At 30.1% G+C, this 27,565-nt stretch overlaps 4 protein-coding genes across 4 annotated transcripts; 3 read left to right on the top strand and 1 right to left on the bottom strand.

The window, feature by feature from the left end:
- The first annotated feature begins 1,301 nt into the window (after positions 1–1,301).
- LOC145742450 (excitatory amino acid transporter 3-like) lies at positions 1,302–4,652 on the top strand. Its single transcript, XM_082560228.1, has 9 exons — positions 1,302–1,599; positions 1,778–1,892; positions 2,008–2,084; positions 2,179–2,291; positions 2,372–2,521; positions 3,129–3,283; positions 3,443–3,618; positions 3,905–4,058; positions 4,505–4,652. Exons 1-9 carry the CDS (start codon positions 1,302–1,304, stop codon positions 4,650–4,652), a joined length of 1,386 nt encoding a protein of 461 aa, XP_082416354.1.
- A 3,915-nt stretch (positions 4,653–8,567) lies between these two features.
- LOC145741674 (coiled-coil domain-containing protein 57-like) lies at positions 8,568–16,191 on the top strand. Its single transcript, XM_082559299.1, has 21 exons — positions 8,568–9,415; positions 9,518–9,577; positions 9,677–9,844; positions 9,976–10,179; positions 10,394–10,573; positions 10,890–11,044; positions 11,283–11,414; positions 11,552–11,677; positions 11,912–12,032; positions 12,250–12,486; positions 12,600–12,704; positions 12,826–12,946; positions 13,033–13,137; positions 13,319–13,508; positions 13,670–13,841; positions 14,091–14,202; positions 14,438–14,635; positions 14,755–14,836; positions 15,141–15,247; positions 15,416–15,553; positions 15,929–16,191. The coding sequence occupies exons 1-21, from the start codon at positions 9,242–9,244 to the stop codon at positions 16,150–16,152; spliced, it is 3,111 nt and encodes a 1,036-aa protein (XP_082415425.1). The 5' UTR covers positions 8,568–9,241; the 3' UTR covers positions 16,153–16,191.
- A 2,028-nt stretch (positions 16,192–18,219) lies between these two features.
- LOC145742087 (choline/ethanolamine transporter flvcr2a-like) lies at positions 18,220–21,689 on the top strand. The gene is made up of 11 exons (XM_082559839.1): positions 18,220–18,410; positions 18,564–18,795; positions 18,921–19,016; positions 19,130–19,271; positions 19,504–19,647; positions 19,922–19,989; positions 20,312–20,415; positions 20,580–20,690; positions 20,854–20,959; positions 21,100–21,211; positions 21,513–21,689. The coding sequence occupies exons 1-11, from the start codon at positions 18,241–18,243 to the stop codon at positions 21,557–21,559; spliced, it is 1,332 nt and encodes a 443-aa protein (XP_082415965.1). The 5' UTR covers positions 18,220–18,240; the 3' UTR covers positions 21,560–21,689.
- A 1,261-nt stretch (positions 21,690–22,950) lies between these two features.
- Positions 22,951–27,141, bottom strand: LOC145742452 (uncharacterized). Its single transcript, XM_082560229.1, has one exon. The coding sequence runs from the start codon at positions 27,139–27,141 to the stop codon at positions 22,951–22,953; it is 4,191 nt and encodes a 1,396-aa protein (XP_082416355.1).
- Between the last annotated feature and the right edge of the window lie 424 nt (positions 27,142–27,565).

The raw sequence follows: 27,565 nt of genomic DNA on the forward strand, positions 1-27,565 counted from the left end.
AGTGCAATTATCGTATGCTTTTATCACACTAAATGAAAATACTTAATTTTGCCATTTTTGAGCCGATCGTGGTATTTTTTTAAACATTTTTTTGCAAAATAAAATGTTTTTAGTTTCAGCCAAACTTACCTTACATTAACAGCTAAACGTTTCTTTTTTAACACTTATATTGTGTTTTTGTTTTTTTATGCTGCAAAAGCAGAAAAAAAAGTTTTGTCAATTTACTACTATACAACGTTGACGTCACGCGTTAATTTACTTAGCGCGTACATTATTTTCGTTATTTAGCCGTTTTAAAAATTGATTATTTTTCAAAAAATGGTAACCGCGTAAAAGTTATAATAATACCAATTTAATTAAAACGGTTTAAATATCCTATTAACATCAGTAAAGCTCGTAATTATTGCATATAAACTTAAAATATGTGTTGCTATAAAATTGTATTTAAATTTATCAAATTTTGTGTTGTACTTTAATGTTGAGGGAAATCGGAAATTAGATATGTCCTGTATAGAAAGAAGATTCTTTTCCGTTTAAATGATATTTTAGTCGCAATGTTTTGCAATCCATATGTTTTTGAATGACTCGACTGCAAAAGTGGATTTGTTTATAAATTATCAAGTTAATATTTAATGTTATTTGTTAAAGTAAATTAGGAGTAAGAAAACCTGTTTTAAGCCTAACGAGTTTATAAAATAAGTCTTTTGATTGCAAATTAATACAAAAATTGTGTAAGCTATAAAATACCTTAAAGAGATTGTGTGGTCGCAGGTTTCTTATGTTGGATTTTTTTGCACGAGAATACCATTACTTTTAAAATCGGTCAAGTAGTTTTCGAGATATCGGGATTTGCAGTTAAAATATTGTATGGAAAGTATTTTTAATTAGGTAGATTGTATTTGAAAATTTCTAACAAATTAAGGTAATGTTGTTAATTTTAAAAATTTACCAGTCAGAAACGGTTGATATCGGCTCACAAAAAACGAAACCATGCAACTACACAATCACTTTAAATTTTAATTCAATAATATTTGTTTAAGAGTAATAATGGTTTACTGATTAAAGTTTAGTTAAAACTACAGAATTACAACAAAAATTATATTTTTCTTTTTATTTAAAATATTTTAATAGGTTTTTATTTTTAATATTTTGTTTTGTAGCAACGTCAAGTTACACCTTAAAATAAATGGCTTTACTTACAAAAGTGAAAGGACAATCAACCCAAAAAAGTAAAGTTTATGTTTTTCATGAATGGGACTCGTAATAAATATTTGCTAAATAGAATATTCATTTACCTTAAAATGTTACATCTAATTTTAGAACTACAAGTCATTCAACTTGTTTTTCTTGTTGTTGGCGTTGTTGTTGGCATTGGATTAGGAATCAGTCTTCAACCTAAAAAACTCAGTAATGAAAAGCTGAGGCTGATTGGTTTACCTGGAGAAGTATTTATGAGAGGTTTAATGTTGATTGCTATGCCGTTAATTGTTTCTAGTCTTGTGACAGCCTTTGCGGAACTTCGCTACGTTAAAGCAAGGAAAATTTTTTTGAGGATGTTTTTATATTATAGTGGAACTACTTTTTTGTCGACTATAACAGGTACTATATCTTAAATGAAATTTAACATGCTTAAAGATACGTAATTATAATCTACTAAAACAACCATGTATACATATTGGTTAGTTCGTAAAACTATTAAAATTTTAAACATACCATATATATTATCGTATGTTAAACATTAGCTACTTTGTTTGTTAAAAAAGGTAATTGTTTATAGGAATATTACTGTGTGTGGCTATTCGACCTGGCGTTGGTTTAAATATAATTGAAAATGAGTTAACTCAACCTATAAGTGCACCCCATGTATTAGACACAGCAACTGATCTTATAAGGTTTGTGTTGCAGTAAATTTACTTAAGTACCCTTTTACATAGTATGATAAAAAAAATTGTATATTTATATTAAAGTGTATAAGATGAATTTTTATCATCACATTTTTTGCATTAGAAATTTATTCCCTGACAACTTTGTTAAAGCTACTTTATCACGAACCATGACTAAGAAAACTAATGTATCGATTTCAAGTAAGTTCAGTTTTACCACTATTATTATATTTACTTAAGAATTTCTTAAATTGTAAAACTTATTTAACAATTTAAGTATTTATTTTTAATTTAGATGAAACTTACATTTTTCAAAGTGCAATTGTCGATGTTAATGGAACTAATTACCTAGGCTTGGTTCTTTTTAGTATTATAATTGGTATAATAACGGGACAAATTGGCAAAGAGGTAATAAATGTATCAATTAGAAATATTTTAGGGTCTTATCCAATTTTTAACAATGCAAATTGTTATTTTGTTGTCTTTAGGGCAACGTGGTTGTTAAACTAAACAAAGCAATATTTCGAATCTCTATAAAGATGATATATTTATTAATGTGGTACGCTCCTGTTGGAATTTTATTTCTTATTGCATCAAATATTGCAAATGTACAAAATGTTGAGGGTCTGTTTCAAATGGTAGGTATTTTTTTTTTTATATCGTAGAAATGTTGTATGATTTGTTAAATAATAAAACAAACTTTTACCATATTTATTCTTAATGTGGTGGCCCAGTGGTTGTATAGGTTCTTAATTATGAAGCTAGCAGGCTTATTCTAATTACGAATAAATCGACAACCTTAAAAGTGCAAATATTGCGCTAATAAAAGACTGGTTTAATGTAATAAAATATGAATTATGTTTGGACTGCAATGCGGTAATTATTTACAGATGCAACACTTTTAAGTTAGAATTTTTGAAGTTTAACTTGACATTCTATGCAATAAACTTAAAAACTTATTATTAGTGTAATGTTCAGAACACGTGACTTTATTACGTAAGATCCCAATTTACTGCTTTTATGCGTTATCGCTCTTGAGTAAGAAAAAACACTTAATTAGCAGTTTATTATCGGGCTATTATGAATCTATAATATTCCAAACTGCCAAAGGCAATTCGACACAAGATCAGGGTTAACTGATAAATATATGTAATTTTAAAATATTTTTTCTTAGTACTTATACAGACACTAATTACTGCCTAATTTACTATTTTAAATTTTGGTCTTTATTATATTTTATTGAAGATGGGAATGTTTTTGTTAACAAACTTTCTTGCCTTAACTATTCATACACTTGTGAGTTTGCCTATCATCTACTATATTTTTATCAGAAGAAATCCGTTTAAATATTATTTAGGAATGATTCCAGCTTTTTTTACAGTATTTGGCACAGACTCCAGGTATTTTATTTACTAACTTGAAATAAGATTTACTGGAAGTTACTTCAACAGATTGCTATTTAATTAAAACTAAGTGAGCTGCTTTATCCAACATTTTTCTGTGTATTATTTGAAATCTAAGCATTTTTACAAAAAATATGTAACGTTATACTTTTGTAGCTCTGCTACATTGCCAGTAACTCTGCGTTGCGTAGAAGAAACAAACAAAGTAAACAAAAAAATATCCAGAATGGTTTTGACTATTGGTAGCACAATTAACATGGACGGAACTGCTTTATTTGAGGCAATGGCTCCAATTTTTTTGTTTCAGCTTCATGGCTATCAACTTAATATAGGTCGGTGTTGTAAATTGGTAGATATTATGTTTCATAACAGCCCATAGACTTAATATAAACAAATTGTTAAACTATTTAAAAAATAGTAATCTTCTGACTAATAATATAAAACTAAATTGAAAATATAGTTGCAAAAACGAGTTTTTTTGTCGTTGTTTAAAGTTAGTGTTACATTTACATAAATCTACGTTATGGTTTTGGTTTTAATTTAAAAAACTAAATATAAATTACTTAACCTTAAAAATGTTAACTCAAATAAAGTAATAATGTTACGTAAAATATTTAGGTACAATTGCCACAATATGGGCGATGGCCATTGCAGCAAGTGTTGGGGCTGCGGGAGTTCCCAATTCTGGAATTGTATTTTTAACAATAGTATTACAATCATGCGGTTTACCTCCCAAGGATATATTTCTGTTTTTGCCCTTTGATTGGCTTTGGTAATTATGGTACTTTTTAGGCTATTTTTAAACAATTGTGGCGATCTTTTTTATCAACTTTACAGCAATATGATAAGTTTTTTCTAACTTTTTTACACTTTTTGGTGTACTTTTTGTGACGTGTTGGAGCTATCCGTAAACCCACGGGTGAAAAGCGAATAGTGTGACATAACGGTGTGCGGCTCCAAATCAAAACCTTTCAGTCTGTAGGCTAATGCCTGGACCTAGTATATATTACACTACAGGACTGCAATTGTAACAATTACTTACCGTTAACAACCTGTTAACAGTTAGCAATTTCTTGTGTCAGATACTCGTTACAGCTGTAATTGTTGCATTATAGTCAATAAAAACATTTAATTAATTACCACAATTTAGAGATACTTGCAATACGTTTTATTGTCTGTAGCTAGAAAAAATTAATTATGGATTGTTGTTTTTTGTAGTGCACGATGTCGCGGGCTTACAAATATCTCCGGAGACGGAGTTGGAGCGGCAGTTATAGCACACCTGTCACGTGACGAAATATCCGAAGATATTATTAGTCAAAAAAATCGCAAAATTATCAATGACGAAGTGATAGAAATGATATAATTATCATGTCTGTAAAAAGCTATAGTAGTTGCCTTGTTTAACTAATTTAATTAACGTTAATTAAATAATGTAAGTTATGATTAAATTAAATGTTGTTTTGCGAAGGACATTTACAAAAACAAGCAAATGAGTTTAAAACGCTACTGAAAATTAACCTTTTGTAGCTTATTTTGCATTTTTAATCAAAAGATACTTTTATTTATTGGAATTTGTATATCATATTGTTATAAATATATACTCAATTTTGTTTAATTAGTTTTTAAAGACGGTATAACCTCATTCAATTAAAATCATTACCTGATTTAATATCTTCAATACACAATAAATTAAGTTATCACATAAATCCAATACCATTAAGTCAATGCAGCGACTTAACCTAATGAAAAAAAAACTACATAGCTATAAACGGCGAATAATAATAAGCAAATATTTAAGGAAAAACAAACATATATATTACGGGTAGGTTTTTTAACTACAAATAGCAGGAGTTAAAAGTTAAAATAATTGTCAATTTTGTTGTCAATGTAAATATTGTCGTCGTTAGGAGAAAGGGGAAATATTTGGCTTCACGAAGTAAAACCATTTTAGGTTCGTTAGATTTATTAAACTATGTGGAAGAAGAGTTTTTTTTTATATTACCAAACGAGACTGCGATCGGGCACTATTAGTTTGTGTTTTAGTAAAAATTTTATTTATAAACAAAATCGCTTATACGCTTAAAGTGAACGGCTCAGCTTTTTCGTCTGTGCTGACATTTTTATATCAAAACATGCAGAATGTTACGCCAAAAAAGCGCACCAAAAATTATATTTCAAATCATTATATATCGTCTGTATTTCAAGTTTAAAATTCACTTTTCTAAAAAAATTTTCAAACGCAAATTTACGTCACTCTAGTAGATTATGACGTAACAATGGTAGAAACGCTGCTGTAACATACAGTTTGGCAATGTTTTCTTTTGCGCTTTGAAGTTCTATGATAAGTTTAAGTATAACGTTAGAATCAGACAAACTTAAGCATAACGTTAGAATCAGACAGTTGAATCTTTACTTAGTGAGCGCATACGCAATTTTGTTTGGCTAGGTAGGCTAAGTAATATTTTTTAGATAAAAGCAAACGAAGGTGTTAATTAAATTACAAGTATGACATTTAAACAGTTTATTTGTTATATAAGTACACCTAACATTTTAATAAATCGTAGGTGGCAGTAACTAAAACAGCCTGACTGCCAGACACTAGCTGTTCAAATGGAAATGTAAAATCGCCTAATTTAACTCTGAAATAAGCATACATTCAGAAACCTATTGCTATTTGCCCTATTTATAACAATTTATGGATAAATAGATACTGAAACCCGTAAATATTTTTAAACCTTAACAATTTTACCTAATCTCGCTTTCAAGATCACTTTGAAAAGTAATTTGATTGTGACGTCATAATCTACTAGAGTGACGTCAATTCGCGTTTTTATAGGAACAAAGTTTCAAACTAAGATTGCAGACTAACTACACGACCAAAATTGATAAAATTTAAAATATATCCTAACAACAACACATACTTTAATTTGAAATTAAGCTGTATGACCCAGAGCCATACCGTTTAAGCGTTTAACCATTCCATAACTTTTATAAAATTGTTTCTTTTTTTAACTACGCCAAATGGTTGTAGAATTTCTTCAAATAAAAATGACCCTAAGTTGAAGCCTTGATCAGGGAATATTTCGCAGGGAACAGACTCGAAATCATGTAACAAGTTGCAAAATTGAACACTCTGCCACAGTTTTTGCTGTGATCGGGACTTTTCCACAAATTTTTTTGATTTTACTTCCTCTCGTTTCTTTATTATTTTTATGTTATCTGTAATAATTACGCAAATGTATGCATAATTGTAATTTCTTTTTAAGGTTGTTAACTGACCTTATAGTAGACGAACTAAAGTTTTGTACGTTTATCCTCAGCATCTTGTATTTAACTTTATACCAATTGCAGCATGGTTATAACCTTGATAAATTTCCAGTTATACTTGCGATATCGGTTTTTCAATTTCTTACCGAAATTCGTAGCAAAGCCGCTATCTAATTTTATCAGTTTCTGCCATCACAATTAATACTATTTGTTGTGTGATTTAAACAATTTTTTTTCTGATCCATTTCAACCACATGTATATGATATAACAAAAGGCATCAGTGATTGCACATTTATCAGGTGAACAAAATAAAGACAATGATAAAATTTCTGATGATAAGGATTGTGAGAAAATTCAGGTCGAAGAATTTGTGGAATGCTTTAATATTGATGTCCTTCGCTATTTTCAATTTAATTTTTCAGGTTTCTTTTTGTAACTTCTGGTACATTTTTCGACATGTTAATACGCTTTATTTTAGTTTATTACTCTCCCGTACTTTTCTAAATTTTTCCCATACTTTTCTACTTTTTTTTTGTTTTTTTTCTAAGTTGTTAATACATTTGTTTTGCAAGTTAATACAATTAAATAACTTCAAAAAATTATTCACACAATTATCCTAGTTTAAAGAAAAAGAACTGCGAACAACCAATATTTGCAATTTTTAAAGAAAATTAGTTAAAAAACCAAGGCAAAGCAAATAACATTTATAAAGGGTAAAGCTTTTACATTATCAATTTTGTTATTATTTATTCAAAAGCGCGATCTAGGAATATAAGCTTTTTAAAAAAAAAAATGATTAATGACATTTAAGACTCAAATTGTTTCGTCATAAAAACTGCCTCTCATCAAATGTGAAAACGAGGTTACTGGCATTACTGCAAATAGTTTTACAAAACGGACCCTTTACTGAAAACATTTTATACTCCTTCTAAAAAACCTTTTAAATTTTTAAAAAACTTTTATCTAATTTTTGGTAAAAATCGTTTTTAAATATTTAGGTATCCGCAAAGGTGGGCACTAAACCGTTAATGCGTTAATCGTTAATTAACGAAGTTAAATTTTTCAAAAAAATTTAACTTTTAAGTTAACTTTAAAAATCGTTAACGGACCTGTTAACTTTCGTTAAATTGTACTTTCGTTAAATTAAGTCCGTTAATTTAATATTTTTACAAGTTTACCATGGTAATATAAAAGTATGTATGTTTTATTTTGCCGTTTATTGGGTTTAATCGTTTTAATTTTAGAGGATGTATTGACGATGTATTGACTGACGTATAAACGATATATTGACGACGATGACGATGTATTGAAATTTTAAACAATGCAGTTTTGAAAACGTCATTTAAACTTACGTTCGTGTAGTTAAAATATCAACTAAGATAAAAACTGCTGTTTTTTTTTAAATAGGGTCGTTTCTTTGTTTGTTTTATTTAAATTTTAACGTTAACGTTTATCGATAACGTTACATTTTGTTTAAATTAACTTATTAACGTTAACGAAGTTAATGTACTATGTAACGAATTACCACTTAACGAAGTTACTTTCTGGGTTAACTGTGCCCACCTTTGGGTATCCGGAATATATTTATTTCGTAAAATGATAACCTGTATTGTTGGTGGAAACCGTCGTAAAAAATTTACCGTAATCTAAGTTAATTTGTTTTAAAAAATTTAAGGCATTTTAAAAAAATGCCTGCTTTAGAATAGTTAATGAGAATATTTTATTGTAGCTAAACGGGTGTTTTCAGATATATGTATGTTTATTCGGTAATATAGTTTTCACTTAAATGCCTGTATACCGTGTTTTGGGGATAAATAATTTGCCAATAGCTACAAATAAAAAAAAAACAGCTACAAACAAAATAATGCCAATATTAGAAAATATAATGCCTAGTTTCTAAGTTAAAAGTTATATACATGGATAGCCACCAAACCGTTGATCGTTAATTACCTAAGTTAAATTTTGCATTAAAATTTATGTTTAAATGTCATGTTTAAAAATCATTGTTGAACCTGTTAACTGTTCACCTTCGTTAAATTGTGTTTTCGTTAACATAAGTTCATTAGTTTAATTTTTTACAAGCAAATCATGCAAAGATAGCCTAGGTTTATATATATTTTCAGTATTGCCGTTTGTCATTCTGTCATTGTCTGTTTGTGTGGTTTAACCAGTGTTATTTTCTAAATGAAGTATGTAAATGCCAACTGGCATTCTATCAGTTCGTTATTTGGTCATTATGTCAACTTTACAAACTTCGTTTTAACTGACTTTTATCAGTTCGTTTAGTTAAAAATTAGCTAAGATATAACATATATTTTTGTAAAATTGGGCTGGTATATTGTTTGCTATAGTTAAATTTTAACATTAACTGTTATTGATAACTTTTGTTACATTCTGTTAAACTTAACTAATCAACGGTAACAAAGTTAGTGTTTATTTTGTACCGTTTGACCGTTGTATAATGAATAACTATTTAACAAGGATATTTTTTCGGTTAACTGTGCCAACCTATGGCTATAGTAGAAACACTTGCCGAGTTAAAAAAAAATAAAAAAACATAGTTAGCAAAATTAGAAAAGGTGTAACTAAAATCACCAGAGTGAAGTTACTGCATATAAATAAATACAAGTATTTTTTAAATTAAATTTACTTACAGTGTTGTATTTACTAAACGAGTTTTTACAATGGATTTAAATAATATTGGCGTACTAGCTGCACAAAAAGAACAAGAGTGGAAATCAGTATCAAATTTGCAAATTAAATCCCTTCAAGATGCATTGCAATTGAAAACAATTGAGCATTGTCAATTAAACAATAATTTGGTTAAATTAAAGGATGATTTTAAATTTAACTTAAGGGTAATTTTTTTTATACAATGGTAAAAAAATGCCGGATATTTTTTGTTCTAGCACAAATTTTAATTGACATATTCATTTTTCATTAAACTAATTGTGTTTTAGCTTTTGCAAGAACGAGATTTAGAACTAGCTCAACTGGAAGAAACAAATCGAAAATTAAAAGTAAAAACTATTTTTGTCCAATTTTAATAATTGTTATTTTGCTTTTCTTTATGATTTATGTTAATTTAAATATAATAAAATTAAACTTTATATAAACAGATGGCAGAAAGTGCTTTTTTGGCTGAAACAAGCGATCTTCGAATTAACATAGAAAGCTTAAAGGAAAAGTTTAAGCAGGAAAATAATGGCAAACATGAACTGGAATGTTACTACAAACAAAGACTTTTGGACCAACAAACACAAATGGAAATTTTTAGAACATCCAAGGTGGATTTTCTCAATTTAATTTGCAAAATAACATTAAAATTTCTTTGTTTAAAAAAACAATTTAAAACTGTTTTGTAGAGATATATATTTATAAAGGTATATAGTTCCGTTAAATTTTTTTGTTCTTGTAGAACAACGAAACTGAAGAATTAATTAAAGAGCTTCGTAGGATCAAAGGTAATTTTGAGCTAAAAATAAACCAATTGGAATCTGAGATCGAATCACAGAAGGTCGGGCTGGTTCATGAGTTTGAAGATTTAATGAAGTCACATGATCACGAGAAACAAGACTTGATGCAAGAATTAAAAACAAAGTGTTTAAACTTACAAATAAAAGTAAATAAACATTTTTAACTTAATCTTTGTGTGAAATAAAATTTATTTAAAACTCTTATTTCTAATTAAATTACAGTCGAATTAGTTTTGGTGATTGGCCCCTTGAACTGTATATAGCTTTTAATTAAATTCAAAATACATTTAATACATTTTTTATTAAATAACTATATGAGTTTGCAACATCTTAATTTACACTTTTTTAATTGATTTTCAGAACAAAATCCTTGTTAAAGAGCAAGGCCTTATTTTGCAAAAATGCAACCAGCAATCAGAAACAATAGAAGAAACAAACACTAAAAATGAGGAGATGAGGAGTAAATTACAGCAAGCTGAGTGGGATGTCAATGATGTTTCATCAATTAAAAATAACAGGATTTTAGAGTTAGAAAAAGAGGTAGAAAAAATATTTATTTAAAGATTTTCAAGTTATAAGTTAATTATAATAACTTTTACCATAAATATATAAATATATATTCAAGTAAAAGTTAATTTTTTAAAATTAAATGTTGTTTATAACTTTTTAATAAATCATTTGGTGTCTTAACTTTCATGTTAGGTAAATAAACAATATGTTTTGTTGCTTATGTGCTCTACTGATTTTTTTTGATAAAACAACTATAAAAGCTATGATACTTTTTATAATTGTGTAAAAATGTGTAAACCCTCCTATCTATGTATCTTTTAACAGTTAATTTTTAAACTTTTTTTAGGTTGAACACTTTAAAATAATTTCCGGAAAAGTTGAAAACGAGTATGAAGAAAGAAGAAAACAGTTGGATAAAGACATAAGAAGCAAGCAAGCTAATTTGATGGCCGCCAAACAATCTAATTTAGACAGAGAAAAAAATTTTGAAAATCATATTAGGTATAAAGTAAACTCCTTTTAAAATTAATTTAATAAATAATCAAAATAGTTAAGGGTAATTTAATTTTAAACATACTTAAACTTTGTTACAAAATACAGTCTAGATTTTATTTTGATGTTAAGGTAAGTCTTCACTACTGTTAATTTTAACTGTTTATATTTTAAACAAAACTTTAATTAAAATAAACGTGCTTTTTAAATTTTCTGTTAAAACAAGAAAATAAAATGTTCTTTGTAGAAAATTGACAACTCAATTAGAAAACAGTCATCTTGAAACAAAAAGAGCATTATGGGATGCCAACGATCAAAAGAAAAAAATGGAAGTTCAACTTTCACAAAAAGAACAGGAAATCAATAACTTAAAACATAAGTAAGAAGCATCACATAATCTAATAAGTTTTATTTATTTAGGTGAAAAAGCATGTTTTTATTAGCTATATGTAATTTCTCTATTTGCTACTCGAGTATTGTAATATATAAGCAATTTGAATGCATAATTTTTTTAAGGCTGGCCATTACAGTTAGTGAACAAAGTAAATCAAATGTTGCAACCGATGTTGAAATAATTACAATAAAAAAACGGGAAGAACTACTAAGACAAGAAATTAAACAACTAAGGGATGATGTAGAAAAGTAAATTAAATTAATTTATTTTTTATTTAAAAGTATCACATTTTATGTTTTTGTTCTGTTTATTAAACCGCAACCTTTAAAAAGATAGGTTATATCTTAATATGTTGCCCTACATAATATATTTGGTCCGAAAAAAACTGTATGTTTTATATATTTTTTTGTTCAATTTAAATAAAAAGAATTATTTTAAATAAAAACTTTTTGATTAACACATTAACATTTAAAAAAATCTAGATACAAGGAAGAATTATCAAAGTCAATGGAACGAGAAAGGTTAGTCCAACAGTCTAAACTTCAGTTGAGAATCGATTGGAAAAAAAAACTAGAGGAAAATGAGGCAAAGTTGTACTCCAAGGTGAATAAATATCTAATTTAATTTATTCTGTGACACACCACAATGTTTTGGGCACAGCTTTTTGTTGTTATACAATTAGTTGTAGATTCAATATCTGATTTTGAAAAAAGAATTTAAAAGTTAAAAGAAATAAAAAATTAAGACAACAAATTTTTACCTATTTTAAAGTCAATTGGTTTAAAAAAATTAAAAATTCTTAATTCAAAATTTATTTTAGTCGGAAAATTTTACGAGCAACCTCTTAAATATCAAAGATAATAAAATTGCTGAAGCCAATCAACTTAAAATTGAGCTTGACCAATTAAAATCCACACTTAAATCAATGTCATTAGATTGTGAAGTAGCTTTTGATATATTACGACAACATGATTTAATTTCAGAATTTGATCTAAAATTCAATAATCAAACTGAAAAAAATAACAATTCTGTTGTATGTTCTGTCCTACAATTACAGGTTTGCTGATATGTTATTGTTTTTTAGTTAATTATTCTAAATTTGTATTAACATTTTTATACATTGGAGATTTTTGATATCCACACAAATAAGAGTCAAAATAACATATTTAGGAGCTTCAGGAGAAAAATAAGCAGTTAAAAGATGTTATTAGACAAATGACTTTAGATATGGAAATATTGGTTCAAAAACAAGATCCTAACATGCAAGAAAATGAGGTAATACATTTAATCTTTATGTCCATAACTACTTACAAAAATATTGGTTTAATAAGTATTTAAACTGTAAATTTAAAAAAAAAAATTAAATTAAAAAATTGTAAAGTGTTTACCTATTTAGGTTGTTGATAATGTCACAAATCCTAATGGTAACAATGCCTACATTAATTCACTCGAAAAAGAAATTTTAGAATTAAAAAAGGAAAATAGAAGAATAATACAAAATGATAAAAAACACATTGGTAATTTTAAAAAATAGTTTTAAAAGCTAATAAAATTAATTTCTATTTATTTGTTTAATTTAATTAAAGATTTTAACATTTTTCAGTTGCAGACCAAATTGCACCAAAAGAAAACCCTCCTTTACTTTCAAATATTTCCTTTAACCATCCAACTATTCAAAATCATGTCAACACCTTAAATAAAACTATAGGTTGGACGTCACTTATTTTAAGGAAACAACATAATGTTATTTTTTTATTATTCGAAATTAGGAAAACAAAAATATATACTTAATATTAAAAGTACAATAAATGCATATGTTTTACTGCTAGCAATATTTTTTAATTTAATTTTTTTGTTAATTCTGAAATAAGATAAAATTTGTTTTTTAGCATCTCTAGAATGTGAAAAAACAAATATGCGAGCCCAATTACATAAAACACAAACTAACCTGGATCATCAACAAGTTATTGCTCAACAATACCTATCCGAAAATAAAACTCTCACCAACCAAATTCAACAACTTGAATTTAAAACTACTGCAAACAAGCATAAAAATGATCAAGAAATGTCAAGATTGAAGTAAATATTTTGCTAAAAAATTTTTGCTTTAATTAAGTATTAAATTTTTTTAAGTCAATTAATTAATTGGGTTTACAAACTAGACAGTACAAATTTTTTCTTCTATAATTAAACTTTTTTTTTTTCAATCAAACAAAAAATTTTTTGGTGTAAATTTTTAGGGAACAAATTTCAACATTAACTCTTAAACTAAATGAAACCCGTCAAGAAGCGGATGAATATTATCGCGGAGGGATACAGAACAACATGAGAGCAATGGAGCTAGGTGGCCAGTTATCTCAGATGACAATTGGCATGGCAAAAAATACTCCATGGATATCCAACCCAGTACAGGTAAGTTTGTTTCACTTTATTGAGTTTAATAAAATCTAAATAAACTAACTACACTTAAATGGTTTAATTTTATATTTATATAAACTTAAAACTGTTTGTCGTAAGTTAATTAATCTGTGTGGCAACAAAAAAGAAAATTTGTTTTACAACCATAATATTTTTGATAGTTAGTTAATAACCGTTTACATAAACTTAAAAGAAAAATGGTAAAAGTTAGATCCAATACTTTATTATTTCTCTGTTTGAAAGGCAAAAGTAATGCAAGAGCTGCAAGATGAAATCACTTTACTGCGAAAAAAACTTGCACTTTCAAAACAACACATTGTAATGACACAGGGTGACAACTCTTCTAAAGTTTCAAGTAATTCGAAATTTTTTAATTTGGTTATTTTAATTTTTCAAATATCCACTATGTGGCACCACAAATATTAAAATGAATCAAGTTAAGATATTTGCAACAATTTAACATTGAAATAACGCTGTAGTGTACTATATTCATTTGTAAAAGCATTAAATTGATTAAAATGACATTTTTTTATTTACCTTGTTACTAAAATAGTTATAAAAAATAAGATTGACATATTTTACTTTAACAGAACAAGTAGATATTAAAATGTTAGAAAACAAGCTGCATCAAGCCCACCAACAAATTGTTGCTATGACAACAGAGAAGAGAAAGTTACTTGAGAGTTGCAACAAAATAAGAGCAGAGTTGTTAAAAAAGAAAAAAAGAGAAGAGGAGGAAATCCAGAAAAAAGAACATTCTGAAGAAAAAGAAGACAATCTTGATGAAAGTATGTCGTTTTTATATTTGTAAAATTAAACAAGATTTTTTTAATTGTTAGTTAAAGATAAAAAATTGTTGTCAAAATTTGATTACAAGCTTCATAAAAAAATAAATAATATTTTAAAGGCCCTGTAAAACTGGAAATAAATGAAACTGAAAAAGTGGGAAGATTAGGCCAAGTAGAAAAATTGCAATATCAGTTAACCAGGTAAAAACTGAATTTCTTTTAATTACAACTTATCCTTAATTTACACAATGACACATTGCAAATTTTTGTGTTTTATTTTACTATATTGTAAGGCATTGTGACTTGCTTATTTGATAAAAAAAAACTAATACTTTATTTATCCTAAATGGTAGTATAAAATATTACTGTATTTTGAAGCACAAATCTAAAACAAAAATGATTTAAACAAGTTGTTTAATTTCTGTGTAAATTGTTGTTCTAGCAGTAAAATTCACAAACAAAAAAGATTTTTACTTAAACAAAATTAATAAAATATTTTTAACAGACAACAATTGGCATTTGCTCAGCGACGACCTTTGTCAAAACTTTCCCAACAACTGCAGCAATCTTCATCTGAATATTCAAATATCGATCATGAACCTTTTTCCAGGGGTAACTTATTTTAGCCACCATTAGTTTTTATTACATTTAAATACTTTTGTATAATTTTAAACATGTTTCTAAATGTAATTGAAATTAAGTTTTTATTACACTTTAAAACAAATTATTTAAAAATTTAACTTTTGAGATTGATAAATATTTTTTTTTAAATATTTCTAGAAATCCCTGTAAGCAGCACTCCACAACCAAACTCTCAAGTGCCCGTCAATATGATGTCATCGATAGAGTCGATGAGCAAAGTCTGGAAGATTTTGGACCAAGCTTCATCAAGTCCTTCCATCGGTAGTGACGTCAACGGTAATAAAAAAAAAGTTAATAAATTGACATTTTACCTACATTCAATAATTAGGTTTGATATTTTAAAGTTATTAAGTGATATTTTATTTAGTTTTTAAAGTTTTAAATTTTAAACTTATTCGAAATTTAGGCGTTTAGAATCTACTGTACTTATTTTTTGGGTTACCACAATTGGGTTGTGTTAAACTATAAAATTGAGTAGATGGGTTAAACACGTGCTAAATAGACCCCTTAAATCCAAAGGTTTTATATATTTACCATAATTTTTAAAAATCCAATTAATAAAAACGTAAATCAAATTTTAATCATATTTTGTCGATTTTTTTACTATTTTGTATTATTTCAAAATAAAATTACTTTATTCTATGTTATTAGTGAATGAAAACTTTGTGGTTGCACCAGTTCATTTGGCTGCGTCGTCTGATGTTGCTTCATCACATTTTCCACAAACTGTATTAAAAGCAAGGCCGCTTAAAACGCAAGCAAACAAATATAAGACAAAATCAAAAAAACCGAAAATTCGAAATTACAACGTAAAAGATGACGCCAAGTACAAGGTTATTGGTTTAAAACCAGGCAAAGGAAGCAAAAATAGTTAATTTATTATTACTTAATCTATGTTTTTATATTTGTTTAATAAAAATACCATTTTATAAACTTGTTTGTGCGTTTAAGATGTACAATCATAAAAAGTACTAACAGATCTTTTTAGTCTTTAAACATCTACTAAAATGCTCCTATAAGTAATAGGTATCAAAAAAGTCTTCGTTGTGTAACTTTACTAGTGTAAAAAATTGCAAACAAGCCAAAATTAAAAACCAGCGTGGGTATGCTTATTATTGTGTAACATAGCATTTTGTCACTTATTAACTTGGTATGATTAGAACCGCAGTGGTTTACATAGTTGTTGACTTTATGGTGGTTATAATAATACAATTTTAAAACTGCTAAGTGATTGTTAAAAAATTAAAGAATGTAGCCTACGGTGAAAACCATAAAACGCTGCAGCATGTGAGTGAACAGGTTAAATTTAAAAATAACCTTTTTTAAAGGTTGTGAAAAAAAGGCAGTCAGAGAAAAAAACTGCACAGTTATAAAAGCTTAGGGCCTAGGCAATAATAAATTCACGAGAAGTTCTTATACATATAAAATGTATTTTAATTTTACGTATAAAAATTTTAGTTATGTACACAAGAAAGTTGTTATGCGACATTCTTACATTAACTACATTGCATCATACACGCATACATATAGTTTAGTATACGGATTATTTTCGTATAATTAAAAAATGCTATTATACAAACAAGGATTCATTTTCTATCAACACCAGTTCACTTCAACTCTTACCTGTAAAATACATTTTTATTTAACAAAAATAGTTTGGCCTGAATTTAAGTAAAATGCCGTTTTAGAAAATTTTTGGCTAAATGCTTTTTTGGCAATTTTAAACTATAAACATAGACTGATTATGGTACTACCCCTGGTTTAAGGTTAGAAAAACCTTCTCCTTGTAATTAAAAGTTTTAACTCTTATGTTGGTTATGATTAATAAAAGTTGCACTACAGTTTTATGAGATTGAAATTAACTGAGACAATACAAATGGTAAGTGCCTTGAGATAGTAAATCTGTTATTTTTTATTTAAATAGCTGCATGCTGCTTTTGTGTGTATTGTTTACTTGGCATGCACTGCTATTATAGTGTGCCCACTGAATCAACAGAGCAAACTAGCTATAACTAAGTTATCAAAGCCTATAACTTGTTATGTATTTGCGGTTTATTTCAAGTACACGGTTTGGGAGTTAAGCTGTGGCTAAGAGAAGCAGGCTTTATGTTTTACCTAGCACAGCAGAAAATGATTAGACTTTTGATCTTGCTTTTTTGGTATCTAGTATAAAGCTTATTATATAGTTTTTTCTGTTTCGCGTTAGAGGAGCTATTTTTTGTTCATTTAATGCTGAAAGCCAGAGCGTTTGACGAATTACATCTAGACAACATATGCCATATTAGTTAACGCATTAGCCTATAGAAATACACAATTTAAATTTTACCATGACTGGATCACATTTAGTAAAACATATAATTAAAAGGAAAATGAATTCAAAATTTTGTAAAGAAGATAGTAGATTGTTGTTATGAATAACGAATTTAATCATTGAGTAGTTCAGTGAATTGAAAGTTTAGTATTTATTTGCCTATTCAAAATTGACCCAAATTTACTGAAGCATGAAACGGTGTTTGATGCGGTACCAAATTTATAACTTACGAAAAACGTAAAGTACATATTGTACCAAAAATAGTTAAATACTGTTTGCATAAAAAAATGTTATGCATGTTAGAAATATGATAAAAAAAACATGAAGTTACCAGTTTAGTTACTTTATATATATTGTTGCAAAGTAGTTTTACCTTACATTTTGTGACAAGTCTAAAATATAACTTCAATAAAAATTCGCAGTAGTACTTATATAAAAATGACGTACATAAAACTTAGGATAGACGATTAAGGTGTTACAGTTTGTCGCTATAAATTAACTATCTTGTAAAGTTATTTACCTAAACCGAATCAGCGCGGTAACCTATGGAAAAATAAATGTTTTTCTTTATTTTTGTGTTTGTTAACATTTATTAACCTAAATGCCGGTTTATCGTTCAGATTTTGTTTAAATTATTGCTTTCTACCTAAGAATGAGTGACAAGGAAACTCAAAACGATCCGATTTACAATATTTCGGATGATAAACAAGAAACCAAACTGTACAAACGAAGATGGTTTATATTACTCTTATTTTCGCTATACTCAGCTACAAATGCATTTCAATGGATTCATTATAGCATTATAAGTAATATTATAACAAGGTAGATTTATTAATCTTTTATTAGTATGTATATTGTATTGTTACACTGTGCACTTATTTAGTTAAAAAGCTTCTTAAAATGTAACACATTAAGTATATTCCTTTTTGTTTGTTTTACCTGTATTGGTACTAGCGAATGTGAATCTTTTTTTAGATTTTATCAAGTTGATATTACTACAACAGATTGGCTTTCTATGGTATACATGATTGTATATGTGCCATTGATTTTCCCTGTCACCTGGCTTTTGGACTACAAAGGTCTTCGAATTATAGCACTATTAGGTTCGTCCTTGAACGCACTTGGAGCATTGGTAAAAATTGCATCAGCTGAACAAAATTTGTTTGCTGTCACAATGTTAGGCCAAACTATTTGCTCAATTGCTCAGGTATTGGAAATTTTACAAATAGTTTCGTTTATTTTATTTGTATAATGAAATGGTAATTGTACTAGTTCAACTAAGTACATTTAAAAAAAAATTAGGCGAAAGGTTACCTTTTTATGTATTACTAGGTATTTATTTTGGGGATGCCATCAAAATTAGCGGCTACATGGTTTGGTCCAAGAGAAGTGTCCACGGCTTGTTCTATCGCTGTGTTTGGCAATCAGGTAAAAAAAGCTATTAAGGTATATTTCTTTTTTAGAACATAAATAAATTTATATACCCAAATAAGATTTATAATTCTGCATTAATATATACGATAGCTCACACTGCTTTACAGATTGGAGTAGCAATAGGATTTTTACTTCCACCTCGTATAGTCCCGGATGTTGATGACGTCAGCATAGTTGCTGCCAACCTTAGATACATGTTTATCGGAACCGCTGCAATAACAACGGCACTGGCATTGTTAGTTATTATATGTAAGTATTTAAACTGGAGGCCTTATAGTTTACAAATATATCACAAATTGTTCGCAATTTTTTATTTAAAATTTCGCGTAGCACAAACGTCGTTAAAATTTGTAAACTAAAACAACTTACTTTTTTATGGCTTAAACACGTGTTCCTATAGCATATTGGAGTTAAGTCTAAATAAGTAAATACTTTACATAAAACATTTTTTTGTTTATATTCTAATTTGCGTTTTTTTTAGTTTTTAAAGACAAGCCCGATATACCCCCGAGTCAAGCTCAGGCAACCTTTTTAAAGAAATTAAGATCTGGGAACGAATCTTACTTGGATTCAGTGAAGCGTTTACTTTTTACGATTCCCTCTCTTTTGCTGATTTTATCATATGGCAAGTTTATGTTCACGTTTTTTTATTTTATTTTTATTTTGTTTTTTTTGTGCATTGATGACAGTGAATTATATACAATATATATAAAAAATAATGCGACGGAAAAAAATGACAAAATTGATTTAATGATTTAAAACACGCCATAAATGTTATTGTTTACATAAAGATTTTAAGTATGTTAAGGTGTGGTCACCAAACCCAGGCGTTACTACTATTTAAAAAAATTTTGACTGCCCGTTTTAATTGTTTAATAATTTTGTTACTTGTTTCTTAGGAATAAACACAGGTTCGTTTTATGCAATTTCAACTTTGCTGAATCAAGAAATTTTGAACCATTACCCGGTAATTTGTCATTATTTTTTTTGTCATTATTTACAAAATTGTAGATATAGTTGTATTGGTATATTTAAGCAAAAGCTGTCCTCTTTTAAGACTTAAGATTATTATTTTATTTTTTCAAGACTTAAAATTATTAACTTTTCAAGTAAGACAATTGCGGCACATAATTCCCTCTAATATGCTGTTCTTTACAAAATGTTTAAAACAAGGGTTAATAAACAAAAAAAATCGACACTTCGTAAATGGTACAGGAAACTAAGCTGTTTGGATAAGCAATTTAGTTTTATTTCAATAACTATAAATATAAAAATAAATGTATCTGCAGTATGCTATCGTAGATGCGGGCCAAATAGGATTAACAATGGTGGTGGCTGGTGTAGCTGGCTCTGTGGCTTGTGGTATTTGGTTGGACAAAACAAGAATTTACAAGTTAGTTTTTTTTAAATGTTACTCAATTAAGTAGATATTTTCAAATTATGTTAAACAATAACGTTTATGAAGTCAAACGGTTTTCTTTTAAAGTTAAACGAAGTCACAAATTAAAGCGATTTGTTTATAATATTAATTGTCATAACATTTTATTTTATATATAGGAAAACTACAGTGGTTATATATATAATGACACTTATTTCTATGGGCATTTATTCTGCCACTCTAAGTCTCGGTTACTTGTGGGTTGTTTATGCTACAAGTGGCGCGCTAGGGTAAGCAAACAATTTGTGAATTTTGCTAAAAAAATAGAATAATATTTGTTAAAAAATATTATTTTAAAGTTTTGTGTAACGTTAACCACGATTTGTGCGTTTTGAAAAAAAAATTAAATTGTAGTTTGTTTGTTTTTTTATATATTTTTGTTATTAACTTTAGTTTTACAATGACTGGATATCTCCCAATTGGCTTTGAATTTGCAGCCGAAATAACATTTCCAATTTCAGAAGGAACCTCTTCGGGTTTGTTAAATGCGTCCGCTCAGGTTATTTGTTCAATCTAAGTTTTTAAAGTGGTAAAATTTAGTACATGCTAATAATTGTTTTATACGTTTTTTTAATATTTAACTTACTTTTATCTTATTAAATGCAATGAATTATAGTAAATATAGCTTTTTTTAAATAGATATTTGGAATTGTCTTCACTTTAGCTATGGGAAATTTGATTCCAGCGATTTCGGTGTTTGGTGCAAATATTTTTCTATGCGTAGCATTACTTGTAGGTTCTGTTTTAACAGGTAAGTTAACTTAAAATAGAATAAGCTCACTATAGTGACTGACTAAAACAACTATTTTGGTGCTTTGCGTTTAAATGTTGCATTGTTCAATTTTTGTAAAACAATTCAGTTTCATTGTACTATAAAGATCACCTTATAAAATTAATAAACACCATTTTAATAACTTTATCAAAATAAGAGTTTCACAATGAATAATATTTTTTGGGACAAATAAGTACATTTGTTTTACTTAGAAACAAGATCAAAGCGCTTACGCTATTTTCACACTTTTAAAAATGTGTTAAATTATTTTGTGTTGCAGCAACTATAAAGGGCGATCTTCGTCGCCAACAAGCAAATTCTAACTAAGCTACACCACCGGACGCAAGGAGTTATCTTTTCATTTTTGTTGTTGAAAAAAGATACCGCTTATGCATCGATCAAAAATGTTGTTATGCAATTTTTATTTTATCGTGCCAAACACATTTGCAAATGCAAATAGTTATAAATAAGAAGCGAAAATAAAATTGTTCTGTTTTTTAACAAAATTTAAATTTAAGTATTTTTTTGTTTATTTTTTGACAAGTTTTTATTAAAATTTTAATTGAATATTTTTTTAATGTTGCTTTGTATTTGACGTTTTTAAATTGAAGGTTTTTAAAAAAATAGCTGTTTACCTTTTAAAAATATACTTTACAAACACATAAATTTTTTATTGCAATATAAAAGATTACAAGTAATTTACTTATTGTATAGTTATAATAGAATAATACCTACTATAAATTCTATATAAAAGACAAGAAATCTTTAAAATTAGAAAACAACTTTATTGGAAGTTTTTATTAAATAGTTGATGTTTTTTTTTGTTTAAATATTTTTTACGTTAGTTACAAAATAATTTTAAAGTAGTTACAAAAATAAAGTTATTGTAGGGTTTGTCTAACTATACCCCACGTGACCAACAATAGGTTGATCGGAGAATAAAATACGCCCCTTGATCACAGATTGATCTCTGTTAATATAAAAATAAAACCGATAATGGGCCCAGAACTGCAACTGTCTAACTCGACTGATACAACAATTGAAATACTCTACAATGTATTCAATATTCAGTACACAAGAAAAACAATTAACAAAAACAATACTGGCTTAACACTTACAAATCAATATTACTTTTAACAAAAACTAACTAAAGACCATTTATGAAATGTTAGAACAGGGCGAATCGTATTCTAAATATATGACGTACTAAAAGTAGAATTCCAAAATTATTCCAAGTTACGATACAAATAAAGACAAAAAAGGCGAAACACAAATCACGTGACTAAGAACGCTGGAAAAAAGGGAAAAACTTGAAATGACCAGGCGATAAGGCGATCCAAAAGAAGCGCACAATAGCGGCTAATGGTGTCCAACCGAGTGTGAAATTGTATTTAAAATTAATGAGAAAATATAAATCAGTTTTCATATAAATGGACTTAACATTCCGGCCCCAAATGACCGAGTACACAACAAAATATACGAAGTCATTTCACAATAAACAAAGTACATTATATCAAAAACGAAACCAATATACACTGTGAGCATGCAGCAAACAGTATGACGTGAGATAATCGTCAAAAAAGAAAATATTACATTATAACAATATACGATAATCGTACACATCAAAGGGAAAGAAAATACGAAAGTTCACACGAGTGACATGAGGTGAAATGATAACGATACATGCAATAATGAATGAAAGAAAAACGCGTTATAAGTCATTGCTGCGCTTCGAGAAGGCACAGCTTTCTAATATCCCGCCAAAGGACCGTTGTGGCGGTTTTTACACGCACGCGTCGTACAAGTCCGTTACAGTCACTTTCACATTGTTCTATAATTCCCTTCGGCCAGTATCCTCTTTTAATTGTGTCATCCACAATCAACACTACGTCACCAACAGCAAAATTTCTCACGGGCCGAAGCCATTTTTGTCGCAATTGCAAAAGCGGCAAATATTCTTTTATCCATCGCGTCCAGAATTGATCGACGACTAGTTGGGTCAGGCGCCATGACTTTTTATAACCATCCGCTTTTATAAATTCTCCAGGGGGCAATGACATATCGATTGCTCCTTTTAAAACCATAATTGGAGAAAGCGTTTCCAAGTCTCGCGGATCATCACTAATAGGGGTTAAAGGTCGGTTATTCAAGATCCTTTCAACTTCAGTGAGCAACGTCATGAGACCGTAGTCGTCAAGAACTCGTTCACCGGTGATTGAACGTATAATTTTTCGAACTGTTCTTATTATACGCTCCCATACTCCGCCTTGATGGCTTGCAGCAGGGGGATTAAATCTCCAATCTATTTCATTCTGCAACATAGCATCATGCATTTGTTTTTTATTCCATTTCCTTATACCCATACGCAATTCACGTTCGGCACCGACGAAATTAGTGCCGTTGTCACTAAAAATTTGTTTCGGTGTTGGCCTTCTTGAAATGAACCTTCTGTATGCATCTATAAAGGCACTTGTTTCAAGCGACTGTGCAACCTCAATATGGACTGCTCTGGTGGCCATACAAGTAAAAACACAAGCATATCGCTTAACTTGGCTCCGTCCCAGCTTGACAGGTATGGGGCCCATATAATCGACACCAACACAGGTGAATGGTGGCCTGTTGGCAGTAACCCTTGATGAGGGTAATGCGGCCATCATTTGTTCACCGATTATCGCGTTCCATCGTCTACATTGTCTGCAGTTTCGTAGTACCTTTCGAACAGCTGCCTGGCCACGCAAAATCCAAAAACTTTCCCGGATAGAGGCTACCACATGCAAGGTTCCGGAATGACCTTGACGTATGTGATGAGACGAAATAATGAGGGCAGTGACAGGGTGGTTTGAAGGCAAGATCATTTGATGCTTTGCATTCCTATCAACCAAAGACTTTTGTAATCTTCCTCCAACATAGATTACATTATTGACCAAAATGGGTGACAACTTTTGCAACGAGCTGAGAACTTTTGAATTGCGAAGTTCTCCTTTACTCATTACTACAGGCGACTGAAAGTTCTCATGGTTAGAAAGCAACTTAATAACCTCGGGAAAAACGTCGTGCTGAACAGCATGTACGATAGCGGTAGTGGAAGCATCTATCTCCTGACGACTAAGAAAATTGGTGTTAAACGAAGTTGAACTTGCTGCTAAATTTCGAGTTTCAGCCTTCCACCTCAGGTATTGCTTATAACGAAGAAGCCATGCCACGCAGCGTTGTAATCGGAAAAAAGATGAATAGCGAGAAAAAAGGCGCTCAATGCCAGTGCTGCTAATTTCTTTTGTGAAATTGCACTTTGCTGGTTCTTGTTTCAACTCAGGATCGTCGTTGGCAAGCGGGGGCAAAACTTGTGGGCGAGCGGGCCATTCATTAACAACTTGACCCAAAAACTGCGGGCCATTAAACCAAATTTCGGCCTTATCTACTTTGTCTGGCATAAGACCTCGAGATGCTATGTCAGCCGGGTTACGTTTGGTGTCAACGTGTCTCCATTGACACGGCTTAGAAAGACCGTGAATAAATTCCAATCTATTGGCAACGAAAGTGTGGAATCGTGTTGATGTATTAAGAATGTATTGAAGCACCGTCGTCGAATCCGTCCAGTAGAAAATGTCGCCCAGCTTATACTCAAGCTCTTGCTGAATTAGCGTGCTTAGTTTTACGGCAATAACAGCTGCCGTAAGCTCAAGTCTCGGCGTGCTTACAGGTTTCAAAGGTGAAACGCGAGACTTGCCCATAACAAAAGAACATAAAATCACATCATGCAAATCAACAATACGAAGATAACTAACGGCTCCATAGCCAATACTGCTTGCATCACAAAACGTGTGCAGCTGAATACTTTTTAACATGCTTAAAGAAGACTTAAGGCATCTGGGAACGCTTATACGCTCCAAAAGGGTTAGATTACGTAACCATGCATTCCATTTAGTGATATGACTGTTGGGTAACAGATCGTCCCAACCTACTTGTGAATTGCATGCTTCCTGCAGTAATTTACGTGCAGGTAAAATGAATGGTTGGGCAAAGCCCAATGGGTCATAGACCTGACTTACCATAGAAAGAATACCACGTCTAGTGGAAGGTTTTAATTTAACGTTTACCTTCACCTTAAAACAATCAAGGGCGGTGTCCCAATAAACACCTAACGCACGTTCAGTTGGCAACTCATGTAAATCAAGATTTAACGTTGACGATGCCAACTCTGCAGAAGGAACAGAAGCAAGTATAGTTTTGTCATTACTAATAAACTTAGTTAAATGGAAGCCGCCGCTTTTAAGAAGCGGTTGAATATCACGTAACAAATGCAAGGCTTCATTTACACTACTACACGATTTTAACATATCATCAACATAAAAATTTTGCCTTACAGTACTCAGGGTTTGTTCGTTCGCACCAGTCAGGTTGTCGTCAGCTGTCTTACGTAATGCAAATGCAGCGCAACTCGGCGATGACGTCGCGCCAAAAATATGAACGTTCATGCGGTAATCAACCGGAGTTCGCGACAGGTCGTTTTCTGGCCACCACAAGAACCTAAAGGCATCCCGATCATTGGGATCAACGAACACCTGGTGAAACATGCCCTTTATATCTGCAACTAAAGCGATTTTTTCCTGGCGAAAGCGCAAAAGCACGCCAACCAGATTATTAGTTAAATCAGGCCCCTGTAACAAATAGTCATTAAGAGATAGGCCTAAATGTTTAGCAGCACAATCAAAAACAATACGAAATTTAGGCCCTGTAAAATGGTGAGGTATATAATATTTAAAGTTACTTAAATTCCTAATTTCACCATCTAAAATCATTGTGGCATGGCCACTATTTACATATTCAGTAACCTTATCCCTATACCTGGAAAAAAGTTCAGGGTTAGCTTGCAATTTCTTCTTTAAGTACTGAAGCCTTCGTTCAGCCATTTTCCGATTATTCGACGGTCTTGCAAGATCGTCCTTCCACGGTAATCCAATTTGGTAATGACCGTCAACCTTTTTAACGGTCGATTTCATTATTCCCAAAGCCCTTTTATCCTCTATTGAGGCCTCATGGCGTTGAACGTCGTTTAAATCCTTAAAGTCTTGATTAAACGAGTTGACCAATATTCTACAAGAAGCATCAATGCCATCTAGGCTATGTAGAAAATTGATTTTTCGTGCATTGTTATCTGACCTTTTAGAGTAGTCAGAACCAAATAATGTCCAGCCAAGCGCTGTATGCAGGCCAAATGGCTGACCAGGTTTACCCACACGTTGCTCCTTCAACCTAAAGGCTTCATGTACATTGTTACCAAGAAGCAATTCAATTTTTGCGTTCTTAAGTCTCGGAAACGTGAGATCATTAAGATGCGCGTAGCGGTTTGCTACATCTTTAGTGGGTATACTTTCACTTACATCAACCAGGTCGTTTAAAACAATAAGCTCGTCTACATTAAATGACTCGATTTCATTAATGCCTTGAATATGCATACCTCCAACAATGGTATCATATTCGGTAAGTGAATTTGCTATAAATAGCTGTACATGGCGGTCGATTTTGTTAAGCCCCAATTGATTGGCTAACGTTTTAGTACACATACTTGTGTCGGAACCGTCGTCCAAAAATGCATAAGTTTGGACGATTTTGTTTGGGTCACTGCCCCAAACCTTTACTGGAAGCACCTTGAACCGTTTCACATTTTTACTTTTCTGTGTACCGCAGGCGGTGACAGCTCTTTCTTCGGCGTTCTCATTATTTGTAGGTGCGTTTAAGTTTTCATTCGGTTGTGGTTTGTTGTAATGAAGCAAAGTGTGATGTTTTTTGCTACATGTTTTGCAGGCCATTGTTGTCGGACAATTGTTATTCATGTGGCCTTCTCTTAAGCAATTGAAACACAACCTTTTATTTTTCACAAAATTATATCGATCGATCGACGTTTTCATTTTAAAGATTTCGCAACGCCACAGCTGGTGTCCATTCACAAAGGACAGCATACAAATGATAATGGCGCCGAACTTTTCTCCTTCACGTTAAAGCTCTTGCTGGCAGGCCGATTTGATTTCGATTGAAATCGCCTCCCTTTCATGTCGGAAAATTTTTTATCGCATTGCTCAAAATGAATGCGCTGGTAGTAATGCCTTGATGATCGGGCCAACTCCCTTACGAACTGTAACAAATCATCGAAGGTTGTTTTCCTACCGGTTCTTTCTCTATCTTTTGAAATTTTTATAAAATCACGCCGCACTTGTTCGGGCAATCGTCGATAGATTTTGCTTATTGTCTCACGGCTGTTTAATTCGGACTCATAGCCTCCCGCATTTAAGGTACAGCTGCAGTAGTACATGCTGTCTGCCAATTTATTCCAAG

Source organism: Corella eumyota, chromosome 2 (assembly GCF_963082875.1).
Source record: "Corella eumyota chromosome 2, kaCorEumy4.1, whole genome shotgun sequence".
In the NCBI taxonomy this organism is placed as follows: Eukaryota; Metazoa; Chordata; class Ascidiacea; order Phlebobranchia; family Corellidae; genus Corella; species Corella eumyota.

What these genes read in the sequence shown, in the direction of transcription:
- LOC145742450 (XM_082560228.1), top strand. Translation starts at nt 1,302, where the DNA reads ATGTTACATCTAATTTTAGAACTACAAGTCATTCAACTTGTTTTTCTT. An exon ending in ACAGCAACTGATCTTATAAG is followed by an intron (nt 1,893 to 2,007) that starts GTTTGTGTTGCA and finishes TTTTTGCATTAG; the next exon opens with AAATTTATTCCCTGACAACT. An exon ending in GTATTTGGCACAGACTCCAG is followed by an intron (nt 3,284 to 3,442) that starts GTATTTTATTTA and finishes ATACTTTTGTAG; the next exon opens with CTCTGCTACATTGCCAGTAA.
- LOC145741674 (XM_082559299.1), top strand. Translation starts at nt 9,242, where the DNA reads ATGGATTTAAATAATATTGGCGTACTAGCTGCACAAAAAGAACAAGAG. An exon ending in ATTTTAAATTTAACTTAAGG is followed by an intron (nt 9,416 to 9,517) that starts GTAATTTTTTTT and finishes ATTGTGTTTTAG; the next exon opens with CTTTTGCAAGAACGAGATTT. An exon ending in AAACAAATCGAAAATTAAAA is followed by an intron (nt 9,578 to 9,676) that starts GTAAAAACTATT and finishes TTATATAAACAG; the next exon opens with ATGGCAGAAAGTGCTTTTTT.
- LOC145742087 (XM_082559839.1), top strand. Translation starts at nt 18,241, where the DNA reads ATGAGTGACAAGGAAACTCAAAACGATCCGATTTACAATATTTCGGAT. An exon ending in TCGCTGTGTTTGGCAATCAG is followed by an intron (nt 19,017 to 19,129) that starts GTAAAAAAAGCT and finishes ACTGCTTTACAG; the next exon opens with ATTGGAGTAGCAATAGGATT. An exon ending in TGTAGGTTCTGTTTTAACAG is followed by an intron (nt 21,212 to 21,512) that starts GTAAGTTAACTT and finishes TTTGTGTTGCAG; the next exon opens with CAACTATAAAGGGCGATCTT.
- LOC145742452 (XM_082560229.1), bottom strand. Translation starts at nt 27,141, where the DNA reads ATGAAAACGTCGATCGATCGATATAATTTTGTGAAAAATAAAAGGTTG.